Here is a 22145-nt window from a genome sequence, read left to right as displayed (position 1 = left end):
AAAACAGCATGGATTTTTACTGAGTGTTTTTTTGTTACACTACTACCTTGAATGCCTTTTCTGCTTCTTTTTTTCTTTATCCCTCTTAAAGACTGTGAACAACTGCAGTGAAAAACGTGCTTCCTAAAAAGAGATGTGGTAAAACAAGTGATCGGATCATCCACCTTTGGTATATGCATTTKAAATATTTGTCAATGTTGGCCTTCATTTAGGCTTTCTGCTGGCAGCGGGGAAGTACTATAAGTGAGCCTTACCCCGCCTGTTTTTTTTTCTAACATTTCTTTATGGCTTTGCTTTGCAGTCTTTTGTTTTGTTTTGGTTTGGTTTTTTTGTTTCCCCTCAGCAGATTAGGCCAGCAAGGAAGAAATTTATGTTCTGCTCTGGATACTCTGCGCCAGCTCCCCAAACCGTTCCCGTGTGCTGATTCGCACGATAATGCAGTGCCAGCTCCACTAGAGCTTCATTGCACTGCGCCTTACACAGTCAGCAGTATTAAATTGGCATAAAATGCTAGCAGCCTGCCGGGACAATACATCACTGATTGCACAAGCAGAGGCCTCGAACCCAGTGTTTGGAAAAATGGCAGAGCAGGCCCTTGACTCGTCGCCGCAGCTATTAACGGCAAGGCGTGAAAGGCTGTGCTGCAGGCCAGCGGGGAATGCTCTTACCCTGTTCCCTGTGCGCAGAGATCACAGTCTCAGTGCTCTCCTGCAAACCTTTCCCAGGCAGCAAGAACTTCATGTCTCAAAGCCGGCTGCTTGTAAAAACCTTTACGAAAATAGTGGGTGCTTTTCTGTGAGCCAGGCAGCAAAGATGCGCCTGTGTGGGCCAGTACTGCACCCATTACGATACCTCGTCTGTCAGGATCTCTTTAAGACACTGTTTAATGATGTAGAGGCTTAGCTGGCACCCTGAGAACAAGATTAACCAAACTGCTGGTGTGAAGAGATTCTAGGCAAGCAGTCAGAACGGCTGGCGCTCTCACCGAGAAGCTTGATAACATTGCGCTTCACAGAACAAACGCCCGGATTCAGGGCATGGGAGCCAGCTGGGATCCTTCAGCAGTTTCCTCTCTCAGTTTCACGGGAAGGTGTTAGACAGTAAGGCTACATCTATATTAGCAAATCAAACATGTTCAGCTCTCCACTACTGAAGTCACCTGGTATTGAACTGCCTGCATCCGCACTGTTAAATTTATTTATAATTTATTATTATTCCAGAATATTTTTTTTCTGCAAATGTTGTGGAACCTGTAATAAAACTTCATCAATTACTAAAGTGTTAGATTATGTGGATAAAATGTGTTCCAGGAATACACTAAGCAGGCCTTTACACAGCTAATTTAGCCAGAGAACAGGGTAAACTGGTGATGTAAAAACAGCCACCAGTACCTCCTCTTGGCCATGGTATTGACCATGTAGATCTGCAACTGATTATATTCTTATTACTCAGAAAAGGCAAAAAAAAAATTTTTTTTAATATAATACCACCAATCTGTAATCCTCTATCATGCAAAATATAACACCTATTTTGAACTGCATCATTATAAATAATCTGCAAATAGGGGTTGGGAGATACCTGTAGGGCAATGATCCCTGGCCTGATTATACTCAACAAAGTAATGAGGCATGAGCACCATTGCAAATACATATTTGGTCCTACACTGGGAGTTAAATTCTTCGTGCTGCAGATAGTTACCCATGAGTAGGAGAAAGAAACAGGCAAATGGGAGAGTCAGAGCAGAAGACTCACTTCCTGAAATTTTTGCTTACGCTAATCAAGAAGGCAACTGTCATGAAGACAGTGAGGTTTCTCTAGTGAAAGGAAGGCAGCAATGACTAATTAAAGAATTCTATGTAATTTGGGAGTAATGAAGGCAACAATGAAGAACCGAATAAGTCTATTTAATTTAAGGGCAGGGAAAGCATAATACTCTTAATTAGAAGGTCATATGAATAATGGAAAGATGTAGGCACATAGGATTTACAGGCAAAGCTTTGTTCTGCTGTAGAGGTTTCATGTTGTCTTCATAGCTTTGTCTGGAGTATATATTACTAACCACTGTGCTGGCTTGCCTATGTCCCAAAAACTGCCAGGGTTTGATAGCCCTCCTTAGGCTAATGACCTGCGTCGAGCAAACACATTATACACATACAGACAGTATGCGTGTGAGATCCCATATGTAGCAGAAACATTATGACAAAACTAGAAATGGAGGAAAAGTGGCAGTGAAACATTCTCCCAAGTTTCCTTCTTTATTTCCTTCCTCTGCTTTGCTGGCTCCTGGCCCATATCTTTCTTCTGCGAATACTTGCATGGAGCTTTCTATCCTGCTGACACTGATGCTTTAAATTCAGTTGTTCTGTTTCTCCCCACTAGGCAGTTCACATGCTACCTACTGACTCTGGAAAGGTCTTTGTTCTGCTTTCTCCACCAAAACTGTCCCACTGAGAACCAGAGGCATAAACCGGAAGGCAACTAAAAGGGTTTCAGTGGAGGAAGGTCTTTCTGTGATGCTTGTCATGAAGGCTTGCCATGGGTTTAGAAGTCACCGGTAAATAAAGCATTACTTAAAGAAGCCCAGAGGGCTTATCAGCTGCTAGGAAAGGAAAGAAGTTTAAAATCCATTCTCCTGATCTGCTATTTACCTTAAGTTTGTCTCTTCATTACAGCGCCTTACTAAAACCAGATCTGTCCTATTATAAAGAACTGCTGCACTGTTCTGCTGACATCAGCAGCACCTCTCTAAAACAGAACTCTCCTCTTGGTAGTATCATAATCACACCTTACAGCCAAAATCTACCAACTCTCATAGATGCAATTACAACTTAAAGACCACGTTACTGAATCTAACTTGTATTCCATAGGCTTCTGTAGGGCAACAGGCTGTATGATAGAAAAGAGTCTGCTTAGTGATCAGATTGGATTAAACTAAAAATATCTGGATGCTTAAAAATGCTGTTAAGCACCAACAAGAATTCTCAAAAGTCTCTAAGCAGTCATAAATACCCAACACCCATTAAAACATGATCCTGAAAATACGGCTGAAAAAGTGCTTCTGCTGGCCAGCCGTTGAAGAGTAAGCATATCTAAAAAGATATATTTTCAAAGGAAAATGAGGAAAGATCCCAAATTCTCATGCCTTACCTTACTCTAATTTCTGAATGCTACTGAGAACCTGGCTCTGTGCACACAGTAATATCTGATGTGGATACAGTAAGGTGGGGTGGAATTGCCTTTCATGGCTCTTGTTTTTTGTGGGTTTGGGGAGACAGAGAGAAAATTTCAGAAATGCTTGTCTAAAAAAATGAGCCATATTCCCAAAATATCTTGCAGCAAAACTGATGAAGACCATTTCTTTTCCATTTCCCAGACTCACCTTATTAAGGCGTTGAAGGGTTTCTTTTAGCCTCTGCTGATACTCACATTCATTTTTATACCTGTAAGCAGGACAAAGAAGATGAAGTTGAGTGGCTTATCCTCTTGCAAACTGCATTTTCATCTGTAATATCATGCACAATATATGCTTCACATTAAGCAGAATATGAATCTTGAAAGGGCCCAAAAGATTTATTTATGCATTAGCTTCATATTTTTTGGTCCCAGATTTTAAGTGCAATTCCAGAACTGACTACCTTCTTATACTCCGCTTATATAGCAAAAGACAACAGAATGCCATACATTTACTATCATTTTTTTCCAGAAAGTAAATTATTTACAATAAAAATGTATTGGTTTAATATTGGATTACAGTCATTGCCATTCATCAGTGGTTACTATGTTGGTATTTGCTACATTGGCACATTAGCAAATAATTACTTTGCACTTGGTTTTCTAGTGTTCCTCATATTGTTCAATAACCATTTTAATGGCAGAGACATTAAACATAGAAGTTGCAATTTCACATATTGATTGTATATGAATAATGATGTATTAGGCTAGTCTGAGGATGAAGTTTTTTGTCCTCTTTAATACCAACTCACATTTTAGTTTGGTTAAAATCATGTGCAAGTCTTAGCAAAGAGTGCATTTAACCAAATATTATGCATTCATAAAATGTTCATAAGAAGTGTGAAATGTGCAGATTTCTATATTGAGTGAATAATGGATGTATCCTGTGTTTCTCTCTGAAATGAGGAACCATGACACATAGTCTTTAAGAATTAGGGTTCTCTATTTGTATGTTAGTTAGAATTATCTTCTAGGAAATCCTTTTAGGGAAAGAGTGAGAAACTTCCAAACTGTTTTTTTTTTTTAATTTTTTTAAATCATTACCACAAAAGAAATTTGCCCTTGTCTGTCTTCTGAAGTCCTTGATGCAGCCCAGACATTCTAGTGGCTTTTGAGAAACTTGCTCCAGTCAACAGTCAACTCTTCTAGTTCATTGACTGAACAGATCAAGGAGAAAGTTGTAATAGTCGTGTTACCCTCTCTTCTTTCTTATTGTTATAGCCTGAAGAATGAACAACCACTGTTATTCCTGTGTCTTTCAACACGGCTGGGAAAGCTGAACAGAAGAGGTCTGCTACCCATCATGTGTGCCCTGCATGTTCCATTTGAGATAAGATATTCCAATGGCCAAGCCACCCTTGTATTTAAGATTGTCATGAAGAAATAACTCTGCCATATCTGTTTGCCACTGTCTCCATTTGTAGATGAGTGAATCAGTGGTTTTCAGACAACTTACAGCTTGGGTATATGCAGATTGCTTGGACTTCTTTGACTGAAGATGATCTTCAGCTTCTAATGATCTAAACCAATGTCTTTTGGACAAATTGTTGTAACACAGGGTTTGCTTCCAAGGTATAAAACCAAGGATATTCAGCTTCTAAAGTGAGACTGCATTTGTATCTGTGATTTATTAAGTAGGTGACGTCCAACAAATTTTTGATGTTACGGATTTTTTTGTGTGCAGTTGACAGTAAGCACTTCATTAAAATAGATGCATTCTGGCAGCTGGGCAAGAATGAAGCAGATTGTGGCAGCTCATGAAAATCAAATACATACCTACAGTGAAAGATTGGGTTTACATCCCTAGTAAGATACAGCCACCCAATAGAGTCAGGGTCTAACTCTCAGGGCTGATGTCATTCAGGCCTGCTCAAATCTGATTAGCTGCTAGGTCATCAGTGAAATTTCTTTCACTGACTGAAGTTTTTAGGAATCCTTTCTTCTACTCTCAATAACCAAAATAACTGCTCTGTCACAAAGCCATAAATCCACTTGGCAGCCTTGAGATGTATATATAGTTAGCATTGTGTGACTATCCTTTAAAGGAAGATTGTTTTAAAGTGATGTTCAATGATGTACTCCACAAGCTCAGCGTAAAAGGGCTAAGGACTTTTTAGACATGCTTCAGAGATCTCACGGTGCAATGTGCATGCCTCTGCAAGCTGAAACGTATACAAGTACAATGGCTAATTACTTTGAATGCTCCACTGGACTTTTTGGTTAAAGACCCTTAGAGCACAACAAGCCACTTGTATCCCAAAGGAGAAGTGCTGCAAGTCAAACTCTGCTCTGTTCTCTCTCCACCAGCTGTTACTTCTATCCCACAGCCCAAATATACCGACACATGAGAACGTGTCTCAGCTTCAAAAAGTGCACGGGATTTGTACTTAAACACAATCCCTGGTTTCCTGGAGGCTGCCCCTCCAAAAGTGAACAAATTGTAGCCAAGTTAAACTTCAAGTTTCAAGTAACTAACAAGACATGTTTAAAAGAGGTCTTCTTTTTCTTAGATGGTCGCTTGTCAGCCTTAACTGGACCTTAAAAGCCATGAGGCCTTGCAGTCAGAGGAGTGTGACAGGTGTAGAGCTGCTGATCCAATATTTAACAATAAATGGGCAAAATCTTCACTGTTAACACGGAACAGGGACAGGACATCTGCTAAAAGTTGTAATCTTGGTTCATTTGCCTTTTTTTTTAAGTGCCCCTTACCTAGGCAAGTAGTTTTAAGGTGTGATGATGCTTTTTTATTACTGGGTTCAGAAAAGGAGTATTAATTGTTTCTGGCACACGCGAGAACTAGGGCAGCGGAGGGGGCTGCCTGCTTTAAACAAAGCGGAACAGAGCTTTAAAGGTTCAAACTACCTCACTTTCCTCTTCCTAGGTTAATAGTTCTGACTGAAAAGCTCTCTGCTGGAGCACATGTGGGTTTACAGCTATATGGCAACCCCCCGAGCCCCCTGTGTAGGCAGGGGTGCTGGCCCCGTGGAAACACTGGGGCACCCGGGAGGGAAGTCTGCTCCAGACTTCTTCTCCGCTTGGAAGGCAAGGCTCCAGCAATGCCTGTAAACACCTTTTCCTCTCTTCAGCTGACAGATGGACTGGGCTTGCTCTTGAGAGATGCGGACTGGACACGACCAGTTTCATTCAGGCCCTGACTCTGACGCAATGCAGACTGGCTTGCCTCCAAAGGAAAAACGGTCACAATATATCCTAGCAATGCTCCGTGGCCAGATACTCAGTTCGCAGTCCAATTACTATAAAGAGGTACCTAAATGCTACCTCTCCACTGAACCTTACTGAAACCTTCTAGCAGTATAACAATTCTTTTGGCTTGCCGAAACCCGAGACAAAATTCCCCGTGATGTGGACCCGGGAGCAGGGGAGGCGTTAGCCCCTGGCTGCTGCAGTCAGAGAAGCAGTGGCAGCACCAAGACTGGACTGGGGCTGTTGTGGCTCAGCCCCACCTTCATGTGTCGGCACACACTCGCTGCTGCCTAGCGCCTGACGCTCCAGGACACATTTCGGAGCACTTGTCACGGGCCGTAGCACCACGTGTGCTAGGTCAGGAGGAGGCCTGGCATCCAAACATGCCAGCCGGGCAACCAAGGGCCAGTCTCTGTATCTAGCAACTTCCAGGGTATTATATTACATACAAACCCCACAAGATTAACACTGAATGAATTTTAAATGAAATGATCGATTAGTAAGACTTTTAATTTCTGAAGTTAATTAAACCTGTTCAGTCAAGGGCACTAACATCTAGGTTCCAGCATCCTTCTGGATGTCACAGAGAGAGAAATACAATCCTTTCAAGTTTCCCACAGACAGATATAATGTTGCTATAATAATGGAGCTCAATAAAATTAGCATAATTAGTCCTTTCATGAGCTGCATCCAAACAATTCCTAGCAATATTTTTTGCAACTTCAAGAGAAAGAAATCTCCACTGATACATAGTCTGAATTATTCATGTTAATGTGAAGAGCTATGAAAATGGCTACAGAGGATTTAAAAATAAATTTGAACATCAGATCCACTTTCCAGTGGTTCATGCATATTTAATTTTACAGACACAGTAGTTCCAGGCCCTACTGTGTTTAAATGTAGCTTTAAAAGGTCTAGTTAAAATTATAAATCTTTTTCCCAAATTGTGAATGTGTATAGAAGAATGGGATGCAAGAGCTAAAATTCTTCGCGTTAGTGGAAGGCATAGACATTTGCCAGTTAACAGGTACACAATGCACCACTCTAAGAGATTCCTTTAATCCTTAGTGTGCAAGAAGTAGATGTTCTATATTTCAAAATGAATCAAGAAACCCACACCTTGCTAGTACAGTGAAACTACCATCTGCTGTCTACTGAACATAGACCTGGGTAGTAGAAAGCAACTTCAGCAAACTGCAAACACAAGATGTGGCTCAGGACAGTAAAGCCTGATGGAGCTGGTGTACTTAACAGTGGTGTAAATATAGGGCTGGGATGAGAGGGAAACAGCAAAGTCATTCAARGTCCTGCATATGACCAGGCAGGTTTGATTCCTCTATCCATTTATCATCTCTATCCACTCCTGATGTGTTATCAGATAGCTAGGTTACACAGGACAGTACTACCCTGCCACACCTTTCTTCCTACCAAGGCAGGCATATTCGTTTAATAATTAATTTTTAATTGCTTTTAGACCAAGAGGTTTTAGAGCAAGAAGCTTTCTATTGTGATACTCAGTTTTAGAATTATGCTCCTGTTACACCTCCGCACATTGAAACAGAAAGTGTTCCACCACCTTCAGCTCTTCTCTGACAACAGTCACACCGCTGTGCCTCTCTGCAGAGCTGGCCTCATGAGCTAGCATTTCTGCAGAGCATGCTGTGACCATCACATTTGTTGTTGGCCCGGATCTTCCAAGCGAACTTGGAAGTTTCAGATGCCAACTTAAAATCTGAAAGGTAACATCTGGGCCTCAGGATGGCTTGTTTATGCAGGACTTTTGAGCTGCTGAGCCTAGATTTCCTCTGTGGTACAGAAGGGCTGCAGGAACCTTTTGGCAAAAACTTTCCACGAGTTGCATATAGAGATGTGCCTCAATGGCTTTTGATGTGTTCCGTTCAGGTGTTTTTAAAAAATGTTACTTTGGTTGTTAGTGGATGTTTCTGATATTTCCTAACTCTTGTCTTCTCCCAGCTGGGCTTGCTGTACATCCATTCCCTGGCAGGTTTTCTGGACATTATCTTACATGTAATAATGTGGTGAGCTTTTCAGCATACAAGAAAACATATTGCCCAGGTAGGAAGATGAGTTTTAGAGGGAGCTTCAGTAGAGAACTTCAATGCATGTTACATATGCCACATGTCTGCTTTCCTGTTCCCACTCACTTGAAGGTTCCCTGCACATATTTACATTTATCTGTTACCGAATGGATTAGTTTAGGTGGTGATCATATGTTTCTTCCACAATTTCTGGTTTGTAGCACTTCAGAAGCTTTAGTCTATTTAGCTCAGTTGCAGAACTACGCTCTTGTGAACAAAGCTCTCTTACCTCACACTTAAGGAAGAAATACTTCATATTTTCACATAAGACAATATACATTTGATATTTAAAATATCAAAAATAGACTACGGAAAACATTTGCATTTCCTATTACTTAGAAGAAATCCTATTCTCTCTATTTAAAAACAGGGACAAAAGAACCTGAAGGGACATCTTCTGAGAGATATAATTGCATCAGAGCCATTTTTAGGAGTTTTTACACAGGTTGTGTATCACAGAAGAGTCGGTTTACCTCATAGTAGACTTTATCCCATTAGAAATAAAGGATATTTCTAAATTTCTAATATTATAGTCACTGTCAGTTTCATAGCACCCTGATATATTTGAAAGCGTCCCAACTATACTTTCACTCTAGGTGAGACCAGACTGAGAGGGTGTCTGTGAAGTGTCTGGCTGCAGAAGGCCACCGATTCTAGAGAGAAGTACAGGGGACTTTCTAAAGATCAAACTTGCAGCTGCATTTAAAATACTATTTAAATAAATAAATAAAAATTGTGCATATATTCACAGTCCTGTCTGGGTTTCCAGTTTAGGATGATCACCCATCTATAACATCTTACTGAATAAAGTTACTCCTACATAGAAAGCCAACGAGTTAGTGATCCCTGCATCCCCCCTTTGCATGGGGGATAAGCTGCATAGAGACTTAAGCAGATCTTCAATACTGGAATAATTCTGATTTCAGTAGCGTGGCAAGGCCCTAAAACATCACGGAATATTATTTCTCCCATATTTTGTTTAGATAGTTTATTTATAATTTTAAATAACCTAAAGCAAAGCATCAAAATGCCTTTGAGCTAAAAACAGGTGAGAAGGCAGAGTGCAGAATGTCAGAGCGCTGGCCTTGCTTTCATACCTGCAACTCAGAAACCAACCAGTTCTTTTCAAACTGAGGAAACTTTCATGTCTGTCTTCAGATCAAATTCAGCAGTTCCCAGGAGAAAAAAAMCCAAACAAACACAAACCCCAAATTCACTTCATGATGTAATCTGAATGCAATTTGGTTTAAAAGGAGCTACTGCCATTATGTTATAATGTGCCTGTGTAACTTTAATTTTTAACTTCTAACTTTTGTTGGCTTAGAGGTAGCCAAAGTTCCCTTTTACCTTCCACCTTTGCTTCCTGCYGCTGAGCATACATCCCAGGACCAGAAATAAAATCAGTGATATGCAGCAACTCTGTTATGTGCTTTTTGAAGAGCTTGTCACAAGAGCAGTGTTAACAAGTAAATGTTATCCCGAATGGGTTAAGTGGACTATTGCATAGCTGTTTCTTCCAGCCAGAATGATAAGTACATGTTCAGTAGGACACATTATTATTTCTTTCGATCTGATACTTTGCTTCCAATGTTTTGCAGCACATGTTCAGTCTGCATGACCAGACACAATCCAGTTTTTCTAAGTCACTCATTACCACTGTAACAGGTCATAAATCTCACTTTAAAAAAAAGATATCCTCCTCTCTGACTGTCTTTCCCCCACATTTTCTCTATCCTGTTTTTTTCCCTACCTATTTAGAACTCATGTAAAGCTTCTGTAATAAAAGTAAATGACTGTGTGTCAGATAGTTAATCCTATTAATGGGGGAAGTATACAGGCAGTTAAGTTAATCCACAAAACGCTCAGGTGGAAACAGGAATCCATTAAAAGATCGTCATTGCTAATTTTTTCGTGTCAGTTTCAGACAAGCTATTGAAATCAAATTTTAACTTATGGAGAGAGTTGTGTATTTCACTGCACTGTTTTTTTCCCCCTGAAATACTCCAGGCACAGATAACACATTTTTGCTCACACATGTACGACCACTGCATATTTCTGTACAGTTTGATATATGCACATATTTTCAATGAATATGCAGCTAGACATTCATGTGCTGAATTCAGTCAAAATCTCATGGACACTGTGTAATAAAAATGTATGAAAARGTATCAGAGTAGACAGTTAAATTACAGCATTGGTTCATAGCTGAATTTCATGCTCATAATTATTTGAATACAAAACTGTATAATCGGGTTATTATTCGCTAACACCGAGTTAGGTGATCACTAACAGCTGACCATTTCAAGTATTAAGTCTCTTTGCACCTGGATGTGCTATTCTCTACTTTCGAATGAGAAAGAGATCAGAGTTTGGTATTTCTATATCTGGGCCATAGCTCAGAGTCCCCRTGGGCTGTTTGTGTGGCAGTCTGGTGAACTGGATTTGAGATACTATTTTTTATTTTTTTATTTTTTTAGCTGGCTCATTCTCCTGATTCAAATCTTAGGGTGGTCCCATGAATAGTTGTGGYGGCACAGTGGAGCAGGTGGTGTGTTCAGCTGAGAAGTGCGTAGGGCTTGGGAGGATAGGATGAGAATATTTTAAGACTGTATGGCTGCTGATACCAACGTATCATCAAACCATGGCCTAAAGACACAGATGGCCTTGATGTCAATTATCTCACATCCTTTTTTCTGGCTATTTCCAGCAAAATGATTGGAGACAGAGAAGGAAAATATTAGCTCTCTTGCATTTACTTGTTCAGAGCAGAGGAAATGTCAGTGGAGGAGCAGACCAAAAAGTCATGCGATGTGGCCAAGGTCAGACAGAAAGTCTGTAATGGAGACAAGGGCCACAGTTTTGAGTGACTTGTATTTCAGCAGCAGTAAGACAGAGTTCCAGATGATTCACCTTCTACTCTATTAAAAACGTTTCTGGTGAGTCTGGTGAGGATTGCCTGTGAGYGGCTGAACTTCCACCAAGACTGTGTTTCTTGAAAGTATTTGAATTTTCTGCTTCCCAACATTGTCAGTGACAAATGTGTCTAAGCTATAGCATGTTATATGGAGTTCACCCCTCATCCCTTGGTGTGAAGGATGAAAAACTCCTCTTCAGCCTCCATACCATCAAAAGTGCCTGGCTTGACTAATGACATAGAAGTTTGGGAAAAAAAAATCTGGCCCGTAAGAAACACATAGACAAGACCCTTCTCTCCCATGAGCAGCCACCCCTAGCCATCCTTTTATGAGCAACGCTTACCAAATCTTGTTGTGTAATTAAGCAACACTGCCAAAACTAGAACAGGTGTTGACCCTATCATTTGTGACTTGATATGTAGTGATGGCAGCAAGAACTAGATGTTGCTGAAGAGGACGGACTGTACATCTCTGGATGCACTCATACGTTCCAAGCCCTAAGGCCCCTGCTCTTTGATTTAGGTTGCCAATGAAGTTAAAGAGAGACAAAGTTAAGGGAAATCTCTTCCTATAAGTATTGCTTTAAGAGCACGAGAAGAAAATAGAGGGATACAGTGAAGAAAATGTGACAATGGGGGTAAATCATCTTCCAATATCAGGAAAAAGTTTATTTACTTTCCTCTCATCCTATATCTGCAGTGAACATAAAGGTTAAACATCCAGATGCACAAACTGGCCCAGGTACCTCATAGTACCTGTAAGTAAGAGCTTCTCAGAGATGTCCTCCTACATGTTCTAGGAGATGGTTTGCGCTCTTGTAACTGTGTGCTGCTCAGATATGAGGCTCACTTCAAGCCATGTTTGTTTTCTAATCAGGTTCTCTCCTCTTTGCAGCTCAGAGCACAATCCTCCTAAAGCGAATGAGTGACAGCAACCTACGTGTGCCTCTTAGAAGGCCTGCTGCTGCAGGCAGGAGCGGGAGATTGGCCACTCTTGTAGCAGTGAGTTCATGAAATGCAGAACTGGAGCTCCCTAAGTCCTGGCACATCATCGTCCACTGTGGGCTTACACGATCTGGCTGTGGGCTACAAGTCTGAACGTGAAGAGACACCATCCATGCAAGAGAAGCAGCTAACAAACAAACCCATACTTATGACAAAGAGAGTTGTGAAAACAATACCACATATTTTTCTTTGTTCACTTGCCTTGGAAAGGATGATGAACTGTTACAGTCTAGAGCCACATCCTTCCCCAGGTGACTGCCCTGGCTCCCACTGAAGGATTTACTTGCTTTCAAGCACAGGGATTTCAAGCAAGCAGCTGTGCATCATTTGCTTGATGCTGGCCTGCTTTTACTGACCTTTTCTCACTGATTACTGAATGCATACTACTATCAGCCAGCTTTTCCCTTGGGTAGCTGGGCAAGGGCTCCTATCCTGTTAGCGTTTGAAAGCAATACTGCTTAGGAATACCTCTCTGTCCTCCCCCAGAGATGCATCCAGCTGGACCGAGAGGCTGGCAGAAGGAGCCTGTATGAAGTGGGTACCTCTGATCTGCTAGCTACCGTGGGAGATAAACTGGCCCCGTAGCGCCAGTCACCTTACTTGTTGCTGTACTCATCAAGCATGCGCTGGGCGTCCTTTTTCTCGCGCTCCAGTTTGGCTCGGTCAGATGACAGCTCCCGCATACGCTGACGGCTGAACTCAATCTGCCCAGCAAAGGCCTCGTCCAAGCCCACCAGCTCATCCATGCGCTGGAAAGTCTCCAGCTGCTTCCGGAGGATAGTGTTGCGCTGCTCAAGCACGCGGGCCCGGTTGATGTAGCTGGCAAACCGCTCATTGAGCTCCTGCAGGTTCTCCAGGCCCTGGGCCCGGGCCAAGCTGTCGAACTCGGGGGTTCCTCGCAGCTCATCATAGGTATCTGACCGCTCGTACTTCTCCTTGCGCACTTCGCGAAGGAAACTGCTCCTGTGCATGGCTTCAGGATGGCTGTGGGATCCTGTGGTCCCCTCTGGTGTAGGTGCCTGTCTCTCCACTTCGGGTTGGAAATATGTTTGGGGGGCTTGGGGAGGAAGAAAAGAACATAATCAGCCCCCAGGTGATTAGGACTTGACTCTGGGGCAGTTTGTGGCACTAAACGCATCATCCGCTGCACTGAACTAAATAAAACCCAATAGCTCCGCCTTGGTGCTGCCTTTCCTGGGCCTGTCAGCAGTTYGGAGGAGCAAAGGGAAGGGGGAGGAGATGTTTTCTTTTCAAGCATTGCAGTTGTGAATGGCCAGAATAAAAGAGAGCAATGTCCAGCTTTTGCTCAGTGGATTAAAATCTTATCCACAGGCAACAAAACGAGTGCTTTGCAGTTTCAGAGGCCAAGCTCAAAGCCTTTCATGGCTGTGTTATGGGAGAGAGCTTTGTTCCATTTCGTTGTCATAAGGCAGCGTATGGAGTCCTTTTGCTGAGCCAGGTTTTTGTCATGAGTGGATGACCGTCACACTGAACAGCTTAATTTTTTTCTGACAGTTTTGCAGTTGTTTAGGAGGAATTTATGGTGTACAAAAAATCAGTGCAACTCCTGCTCAAAGCGTAAGATTTGGTCATTTGATTCACACCTCATACTTCTCTGCCTCAGCCTTTTCTGCAGGTTATTTCTACCAGGCGTGAAGGGCATCAAAGCAGGAGACACRCGGTGGTACTAAAAGCCCCACGCTTAAATTGGCCCTGCTGTGAAGTAAATTTCTTTGGGGACAGCTAAATATCATGTCCTCTCATATGACTTGGTGCACATACCTTATGATCCCATGGGGAGCTTGCTTCCTTCTTCCTTTCTTCCTTCTCTTTACCCCCCACTGTAATGGTGTCTCATGCAATGCCATTCCCTGAGAGGGCTTTAAATTCTCTGGAAGTGCTGGATGCATATCCTTTAGTATGTTTTTTTCATCTTTCCCTTTGCAAAATACTGTTTCTTGCACCTGTTCTTCCAGAAGTGCCCCTACTCTCACAGTCAGAAAGCCCAACATCAAGAGAGTCCAATACTGAGATTACCACTGTTAGTAATTCCTTTATGCAAAAGTCATTCTATTTTTTAATGGACACATCTAATTTGAATCTTAATTTGAACTTTAATGGAGAGTGGCATCACTAACAGAGATGCCAAAGGATAAGAAAGAAACTGGCTGCTCAGATGACTCTAGAATCTGGGTTCTGTGTTGTTGTATCTTCATCTAAAAGAACAAAAAATTTATTACAAGTTTGCTGCATCTCCCCCATTTTACATCAAATTATCCTGTGCAGGATTGGATCCTTAACCCTGCCAACAGTACAGTGACATATTTTCTGACAGTACAGCCAGGTTACTCTATTATCCCAGTCTGAGCTCTGCTCAAAATTTGGTCTTCTATTTGGAAGTGCAACAGGGAAAGATCAAATAATCTTCCAGAAAAAAATCAAAGCAGGCATTGCACCTATACTATTCGGCTCCACGTACAGTATCAGAACTATATAAACAGCAAAATAGGGGCAGATTTTTTAGAAATGCTTGGAATCTTTATGTAGCAGTTTCTCTGGACCTGAAAGCACCGATTTCTGTGCAGAACAAACACGTCAGTATTTGCAGCTCTCTTTGAGCTGGACAAGCCTGCCTAGCAGAAAAATGTAGCTGTTGCTGAGCTTTTTACAAAGCTAGTCTTCCAGAAGAGATCAGCTAGTAGATTCTGCTGGCTGGTGGACAGTGTATTTTCATGGCAAGAGCTTTTTAGGCCTTAGGTACCCTTTCAGTACAATAATAACTTACGTCAGTACTATCCTGTCCGTCTCTGGGCATGGCATTTGCTGCAGGTTGATTCTAGAAGCAGCACTGACTCCATGYTGAACGCACACCTTAATTCCTCAGGAAATAGAATGAAGATTTCTGCAGAGGCCACGTAGGGACCCACAGTGTCCCTAAACAGAGAGATCTGCCTGGAGGGGCACCCTTGCCATGCCCTCTTATATTAATAAAACTTACCCCACCCTTTCTACTAAGAAATTCTTCATTGCTATAGCATCTTTAAAGTGTGGTTCCTCAGGCTGCTCCTGTTATGCACTGAATTATTTGGCTCATCTAATGGACCACCAAGGTGAATTCTTTACAAAGGCATCCTTCACACAAAGGCATCCTCTTCAGAGATGACTCAGACTGGAAGATTATCCATTTGCCCATTAACGGAAAGTTGGACAAATTGCTGCTTGAAAGTTTTTTGGGTCTAAATGGGTGCGCATACAAAAGTGYTCTGTACAAATCCTGTAATCTTTTTGATCTAACGCCTGCAGTATAAATAAGAAAGAACATAAACAATTTGTACCTTTCTTTCTTTGCCCCCAGAACATGCATATCCTGTTCTTGTGAGAATGAAATCCAAAGGCTAKTTTTTGCAGTTTAAATGCGCTAGGCGATTCATCATCATAGTCCCAAACAGGTGTTTACCCAGTGCTGCACAGCTCAGTAATTCCCTGTTAAAGTGGGTGGTTTGTTTCTTCTTTGATTGCTTCTATTGGTAAACTCCCTTGCCGTCTGACTTGATTATTTCCCTTATGCACTATATCAACGTATTTTGACAGCACCATCAGCCTGCTGGTATTCCTTGCTGCTCAGCTAAGCCAACACGAGTTTCTCATGCTACATCAAACCAAATGAAAAATAAACCAAACCAAACTGAACCTTATCTTTCTGCTAGGAACAGGTACAGCTTTAGTTCTGGTCTGTCAGGCCGACAGCTGAGATTCTGCTCTGAAAATTGCCTGATAAAGTGTGGGTCGATTTTCCGGCTCTGAGAAGGCAGAGGTCTAGTTTCTGGCATTTCAAGCTGAACATACAACTTTTAAATCCCTGTTCAAAGGGAGGAAAACCCTTTTGACATCCGTGGGTCAAAAACAGGCAACAAACTGTACAGCTCTACCAGACAGCCTGCTCGGGGCTTTCAAAATAATCCTCCAAGCTTAGTATTTCCTCGGTGATAATGTAACAGCTCGTTGGCTTATCTGTTTAGCTGCTATAACTTGATCACAGACAACAGTGGGGCTCTACCAGTATATTCCAGCTGAAGAACTCCGTTTGCCATTCCTGTCTCTTGGGGTTATTTTCCTTTGTTCAGGGACTGATTCTTCAGCCCCGAGTTTAATATTCCTGTAGCCCAGAACCAAGCTTCAGCGCAGGCGGTGCAGGCTAATGAAAYGGGTCACGGTCATTTCGTGGCAAAGTCTCATTAGAAGGAAATTGAAGTTATTCTTCATTTTCAGAACTGATCCTTGAAAGGCGGTGCCTGGAAGGAGCTGCGGTGAGGGACCCTCCCAGCACAACTTCTCTGTGAACCCAGCTGAGGAGGAAGATAAAACAAATGAGGGCTGGTTAACTTTAAGGGAGACTCAAAGGGGACGTATCTTCAAATATGTAAGAGCCCAGTACCCCCCCAAAATGATTTTTTTTTTCTTTTTCATGTCTGTGATRAATAGAACAAGAAATAATGGGTTTAAATGGGGCCATGCAGGATATGGGTGAGTTATGAGGAGGATGGTGTAGCTGGGCAGAGGCAGGGTGGTCGCAGGGCTGGAGCCGACACTGCTGCGGCGCCGCGGGGCCGGGACTGGCAGCCCCAGGCTGGGCAGAGATGGGGGGGAGGTCTGGGGGGTGGGCAGGGATGGGGGAACTGGGAGTGCCCTCAGGGCCTGGACAATGATTTAGGAGGTGTCTTCCAGTCTTATGGGAGCTGCCCTCTCATTTCTCTTGTCTGCAGTCTTTGCATTTGGTTGCTTTAGGAATTAATCTCTGGTGCGTGATTTCCAGTGCAGTGCAGCTGGATACCAACTTACACCCTGCTTTCGTGATTTTTTCCCCCGGTGGAGTTAAGCAACTGGTGCTAAGCCCAGCCCATTAACGCCAGCATCAATTAACACTGAACATTACTGCTCTCAAAAATGAGATATTTGCCTGACCRTCCTACCTTGCCGGTCAGGCAGAGTCACGCCGGTCTCTAAGGCAGCAGCAACCTGGGTATCTGCTTCCTTTTGCAAAGAGCTAGTCAGATATATCATTGCCAGCAAGCAGAAGGGGCAGCTATCTGCTAAGAAATAGAGAAAAGAACTTGACAGAAGTCCCTGAAAAATAGTAGGGATACTGGAGGATGTCACTGTAATAGTCTGTAGCTTTCACTGCAGAAATGAATTCTTGTGACAGCTTTTAATGAAAATCATTTCAAAACCTTGATTTCTTTCTCTCTCTCTCTCTGTTTTCCATTTTAATGTAAAGGTGATTTTTTTAATACATTGGATAGAGGAGACAGCAAGGTAATGACTGCATAAAAATTCAAAATTAGGCATAATCTTCAGACAAGTTATTCTGTGCCTTCATTTCACTGGCTGGCCTGATCCTCACCATGCACACCATCCAGCCTACCTCCAGGCTGCCTCCAAACCTCTGCTGCTGGAGTGCCACGTGAATCTGAAGGAAAGCTTCTGGTCCCCTTGCACAGCTTCCTTCGCCCCAAACTAAGGCTGATACTAAGGCCCCATACTAAGGCTGATGGTTTTATTCTTGTGTGAACAGAAATTCTGAGGAGGTTTAAGAAAAAATACAGATTATAAAATCATACTTTTAATGAACCCTGAACTATGGCTCTGCAAAACTATGTTTAGCAGATTTACCAGTATTCCTTGAAACTTTTTTGGTGCTTGGTAACTGAATAAAGTCCTGTAACTTTGCTTGTTAAGCACCAGATGTTGTATGATGATATGGCAGCTGAAGGTTTCCTTGATGAAAATGCTATAGTAACCACGTTAGTTAGGACACAAATCATATAAGAAGAGCAACAAACTGACTTTTGGGCTAGAGTATGGCTTTATCATAAGATCTCTGTAATAGGAAAGTGCCACTTTGGGACCAGTGCGAACAAAACAGACAAACCAAAAAAAGCCCCACTTTCCTTTGAAATATCTCATGTTTTTCCTTTTTTGCTCTTGTGGAATAGTATTTTCTATTTTTATTGTTCCTAAGTAATATGGGACTTCTATTGTCCGAGGATAACAATGTAATACAAACCAGTACATGGTATCAAGAAAAATAAATCAGATATGTAATTGATATTATAGTCCCAATGCTGTAAAGTTGGATTCAACAAGATACATTTTTACATGCAAACCTAAAGTAAGACCTTGGTGAACAGAGCCAGTAGAACAGAGTAGGGAATTGTATTCTAGAAGCCCAGAATTAACGTGAAAACATCTGCCAAAATGACAGTAATAAAAAAGAACCCATTTTTGTCGTTGCCTAGAACCTGACTCTGGGGCGGATGTGTTAAAAGAAGGTAGTATATAGAAAATGTTGCCACCTTTTCATCCAGAAACGGTTAAGTTCTCGAAAGCAGATTGTGCTGAATTTTGAGCCATCAGAAAGAAAAGAAGATCTGAAAGAAGCAAATGCTCCCACGTAGCTCAGCAAAGAGAATGTGAAGGGGGAGGCTGGTAAGTCCATAGCTATCAAAAAGAAAGAAAGAAGATTTATGATTGACAGACAGATTCTGATTAATTTAGAAGAGGTATAATGAGATCTAATGTTTGGGACTTCAAATAGGAAACTTCTCCATAAAGATAGTTCAGCTACAGCAGCCTATTATGCAAACTGAAAATTGGTCTTCATTTGCAGTTTTTAAAATGAGGAGAGTGCCAGGGGGCTGTGCAGGCTGGTGGCTCCGGGTGTGCTGGGGCAGCAGGAGGTGCGGGGGCTGCCAGTGGCAATAGGGCAGGGTCTTGCCAACCAGGGCTGTCCCACCGCCCCGCGAGGGACCAGGGCAGCTGGGGGCAGCCCAGAAAAATTGGTAATTTTGTAGAAGCAAAATTTGTGTAAGACGTGACTCAGAAAATTTTAGGTAAAATATTATGACAATTTTTGTGGCACTTCAGAACAAAATAACTCTTTTGAACATTCCTTAGTTTTCAGACTGTCTAGTTGAAATGAAATATTTCAACCCAAATTTTCCCCTGCAAGGTCACTGTTTTTCCATTTCCTTTTTTTGAGGAAAAAAGTTGTACTCAGTATGTTAATTTTGATGGGGCCAATAACATGCTTCACATTGCAGAAGAGGGAAAACAGAGGCAGTTTTTTTCCTGAAGAGTTTATAGTACGAGGAAAGATAAAAGACATAGTGTGCTTGGTAAACAGCATAGCCCCTCCCTCCACCCAGAAAAAAACAGAGTAGGAAGCTGTGTTTTCTGTGTTTAGTTTCCTAAGGAGGGGGGGGGGGGAAGAGAGAAAAGTTAGCTGAACTTAATCCGGAATCCACTTGAGCCCTGTAGGCAATAATCGGCGTTTCTGTAACCAAGTACCTGTGAATGAACAAGGAAGACAAGAGCCAAAGGGGATATACAATCGCTGCTGGCTGCTGCCAGCAGAGGCGAATCCTAAAAACCTGAGTCCTGGAAAGTACTGAAGATGCTGAACAATTGCCCGTGGCAGGGTGAGAGGGGAAGGTGAGGTGTTCGCTTGCTTTGGAGAGTTACTAGTTGACACTTCTCACTGATGTCTGATCATGATGCTGGAGCTGAATACCGCAGACCCAAAATGAAATGAAGTATTACACATGTTCAGCGTAGAGAAGACTGGGAATTTTAAACACATGCCATCGATTTTTCTTTTTCTCTCCTTGAATATTAGTAGAGAACTACAGAATTCCTGCCTTAAGTTTCTGGAAGTCAATAAAACGAGATAAGATGCCTGAATTCTCTCTGGTAGCAAATGTATAATGAAAGGWACTGAGAGAGGCTGATTTTTCTTGTCTTTGGTAAACCATCATGAGAGCAAACCAGACAGGTTATAAATCGAAAAACAATTTTTAAAACCTACACTGTCTTTCTGGACAATGACTCAACCTCTCAAAGCTGTCAAAAGCAGTCTACCAACAAACAAACAAACTCAGATATGCAGAAGTAAACAAACCAGAGGTTTGTGTCTTGCCAGCAGGAATCTGAGAATGTGCAGATAACAATAAAACTGATAGCACCGCAAAAGGTGGAAAAAAGCCACCAGGCCCATGGGGAATGCTTTCTTCAGCCCTTTTCCTGATTCCTTTTCACTGAAAATTAAAGGGAAAATGTTACTGCATTGCAATAGATGTAGCAGGACAAATTAAGGAACTTTGAGCACATAAGAGCTGAAAACAAAATTATTTCCTTTCTGCTAGTATTGCCTTTCAGTCCTGTTTACCATGAATGCCATTAAACAGAAAACATTATAAAGTGCTTTGTTAGCTCTCCATTACTAAAGGTTCAGAAAATGAAAGATAATGTCTGTGACTGGAGTAAAATACTAAATAATATATTTTAGAAATGAAACCTCTGCTATTGTTGATGCAACAATGCATCTGTTCACTGCTGTTGATGTTGATTGAAATAATGATACAGCAATCAGCTTGTTATTGTCGTTATGGCATGAGACAGATTAAAGGACTTGCATACTATAAAAACAGAAAGAAAGTAATCAGTTTGATGTAAATTGGGGAAGAACATTAGCTCTTCAGAGTTTCTGTGTTATACTGCCATTTACAAAGTCTCTTGCTCACCTCTTCCTTGACTGCCCACATCAGGGAGATGTTTCCCATGGATGCAGCATTAACCAACGACATCCACATGCACTGAAGCAAAAATGAGAGTCATATTTAATCCYCCTCTATTTCTGGTTCGTTCCTGCTGGAGGCAGCTTGCCAGAAAGGTATGGGAGGAAAATGGTCGATGTGGTAAATTGTTGGTGCAGAAGGAAGCGGCGGTAGGGCCTGGGCATTCAGYGAGCGCTCTGCTCAGCAGGCCTCCGCTTCCCAGACCGTTACTGTCTTCTCAGGGTTCATCTGAATGCTCATCATCAGTTGCTTATTTCAGATTTTGGGGGATAGTCTTGATTGGTCTCTGGATATTTAAAGAGTGAGTTTCTGGAGACACTGGGTGTCTCTTAGGCTGTCTGTCTCCTCCTCTGTGTTAGCTAGGGGTACACGCTGGGGCAATTGCGCTCCTCACCCTCAGCTTGTGGTGTTATCCACCTCCCCCCAGCCCTGCTCTCCACTGGAAGAGGAAGCCACAAAGTGCTGCAGTAGCTCTCCTGGTCTGGACAATCAAGGTGCCAGGACTAGGGGGAGCACTGCAGAGCATGTCTGCCCCACGGTGTGCACAGAGCTACAACATCTGCACAGCAGCCTCAGTAGCTGCTGTAGCTTCTTGTAGCCAAGCAAAACTCACAGTGTACAAGGACATGTGAGGACAARGCCTGTTATGGGACATGCATGTGTGGAAAGCAAGGCAGGGGGTGCTTTCTAGACAGGCTTATTGGAGCTTCCTGCCACTGAGGAAGCACAGCAGTCTTCTCCTGCTATGTGATCCCTTGGTGCATTAGGACAACCAGGAGCACCAGACAAAAACATTCAGTGCTGGTACTATTGCAGCAGGACAAGGGAGTGTCTCACCATGGCATGTGAGACTCTGAGAAGCTGCCAAAGCCTTTGCATAATGTCCTGAAAACAAGTGGTTCCCGTTGTGTGTCTGCCCTGTCTTTCTGCAATGTGTCCACCAGAGAGTCACTGAACGCTATGTCAAGGTTTGGACAGAGGAGACCTGAGCAGGTCCCTCTGCAGAGCAATAAAGAGCAAGCCTCCCTCCCAACTTGTAATAAGGCCTTTCTGGCCACT

At 42.3% G+C, this 22145-nt stretch overlaps 1 protein-coding gene across 1 annotated transcript in view; it reads right to left on the bottom strand.

Moving 5' to 3' along the window:
• The window catches only part of BFSP1 (beaded filament structural protein 1), a 28081-nt gene extending 14657 nt beyond the window's left edge, over positions 1-13424 (bottom strand). Inside the window, exons 1-2 of the mRNA XM_026055959.1 lie at positions 13054-13424; positions 3380-3440 (exon numbers count right to left, since the gene is read on the bottom strand). Coding sequence (XP_025911744.1) covers positions 3380-3440; positions 13054-13424 — 432 coding nt within the window. The remainder of the gene's footprint in view (positions 1-3379; positions 3441-13053) is intronic.
• Positions 13425-22145: the final 8721 nt, after the last annotated feature.

This window comes from Apteryx rowi, unplaced genomic scaffold, assembly GCF_003343035.1.
Source record: "Apteryx rowi isolate R43461 unplaced genomic scaffold, aptRow1 scaffold_128, whole genome shotgun sequence".
NCBI lineage: Eukaryota > Metazoa > Chordata > Aves > Apterygiformes > Apterygidae > Apteryx > Apteryx rowi.
The sequence above is the reverse complement of the archived record's forward strand: the minus strand, read 5'-3'. Positions and strand labels throughout refer to the sequence as shown.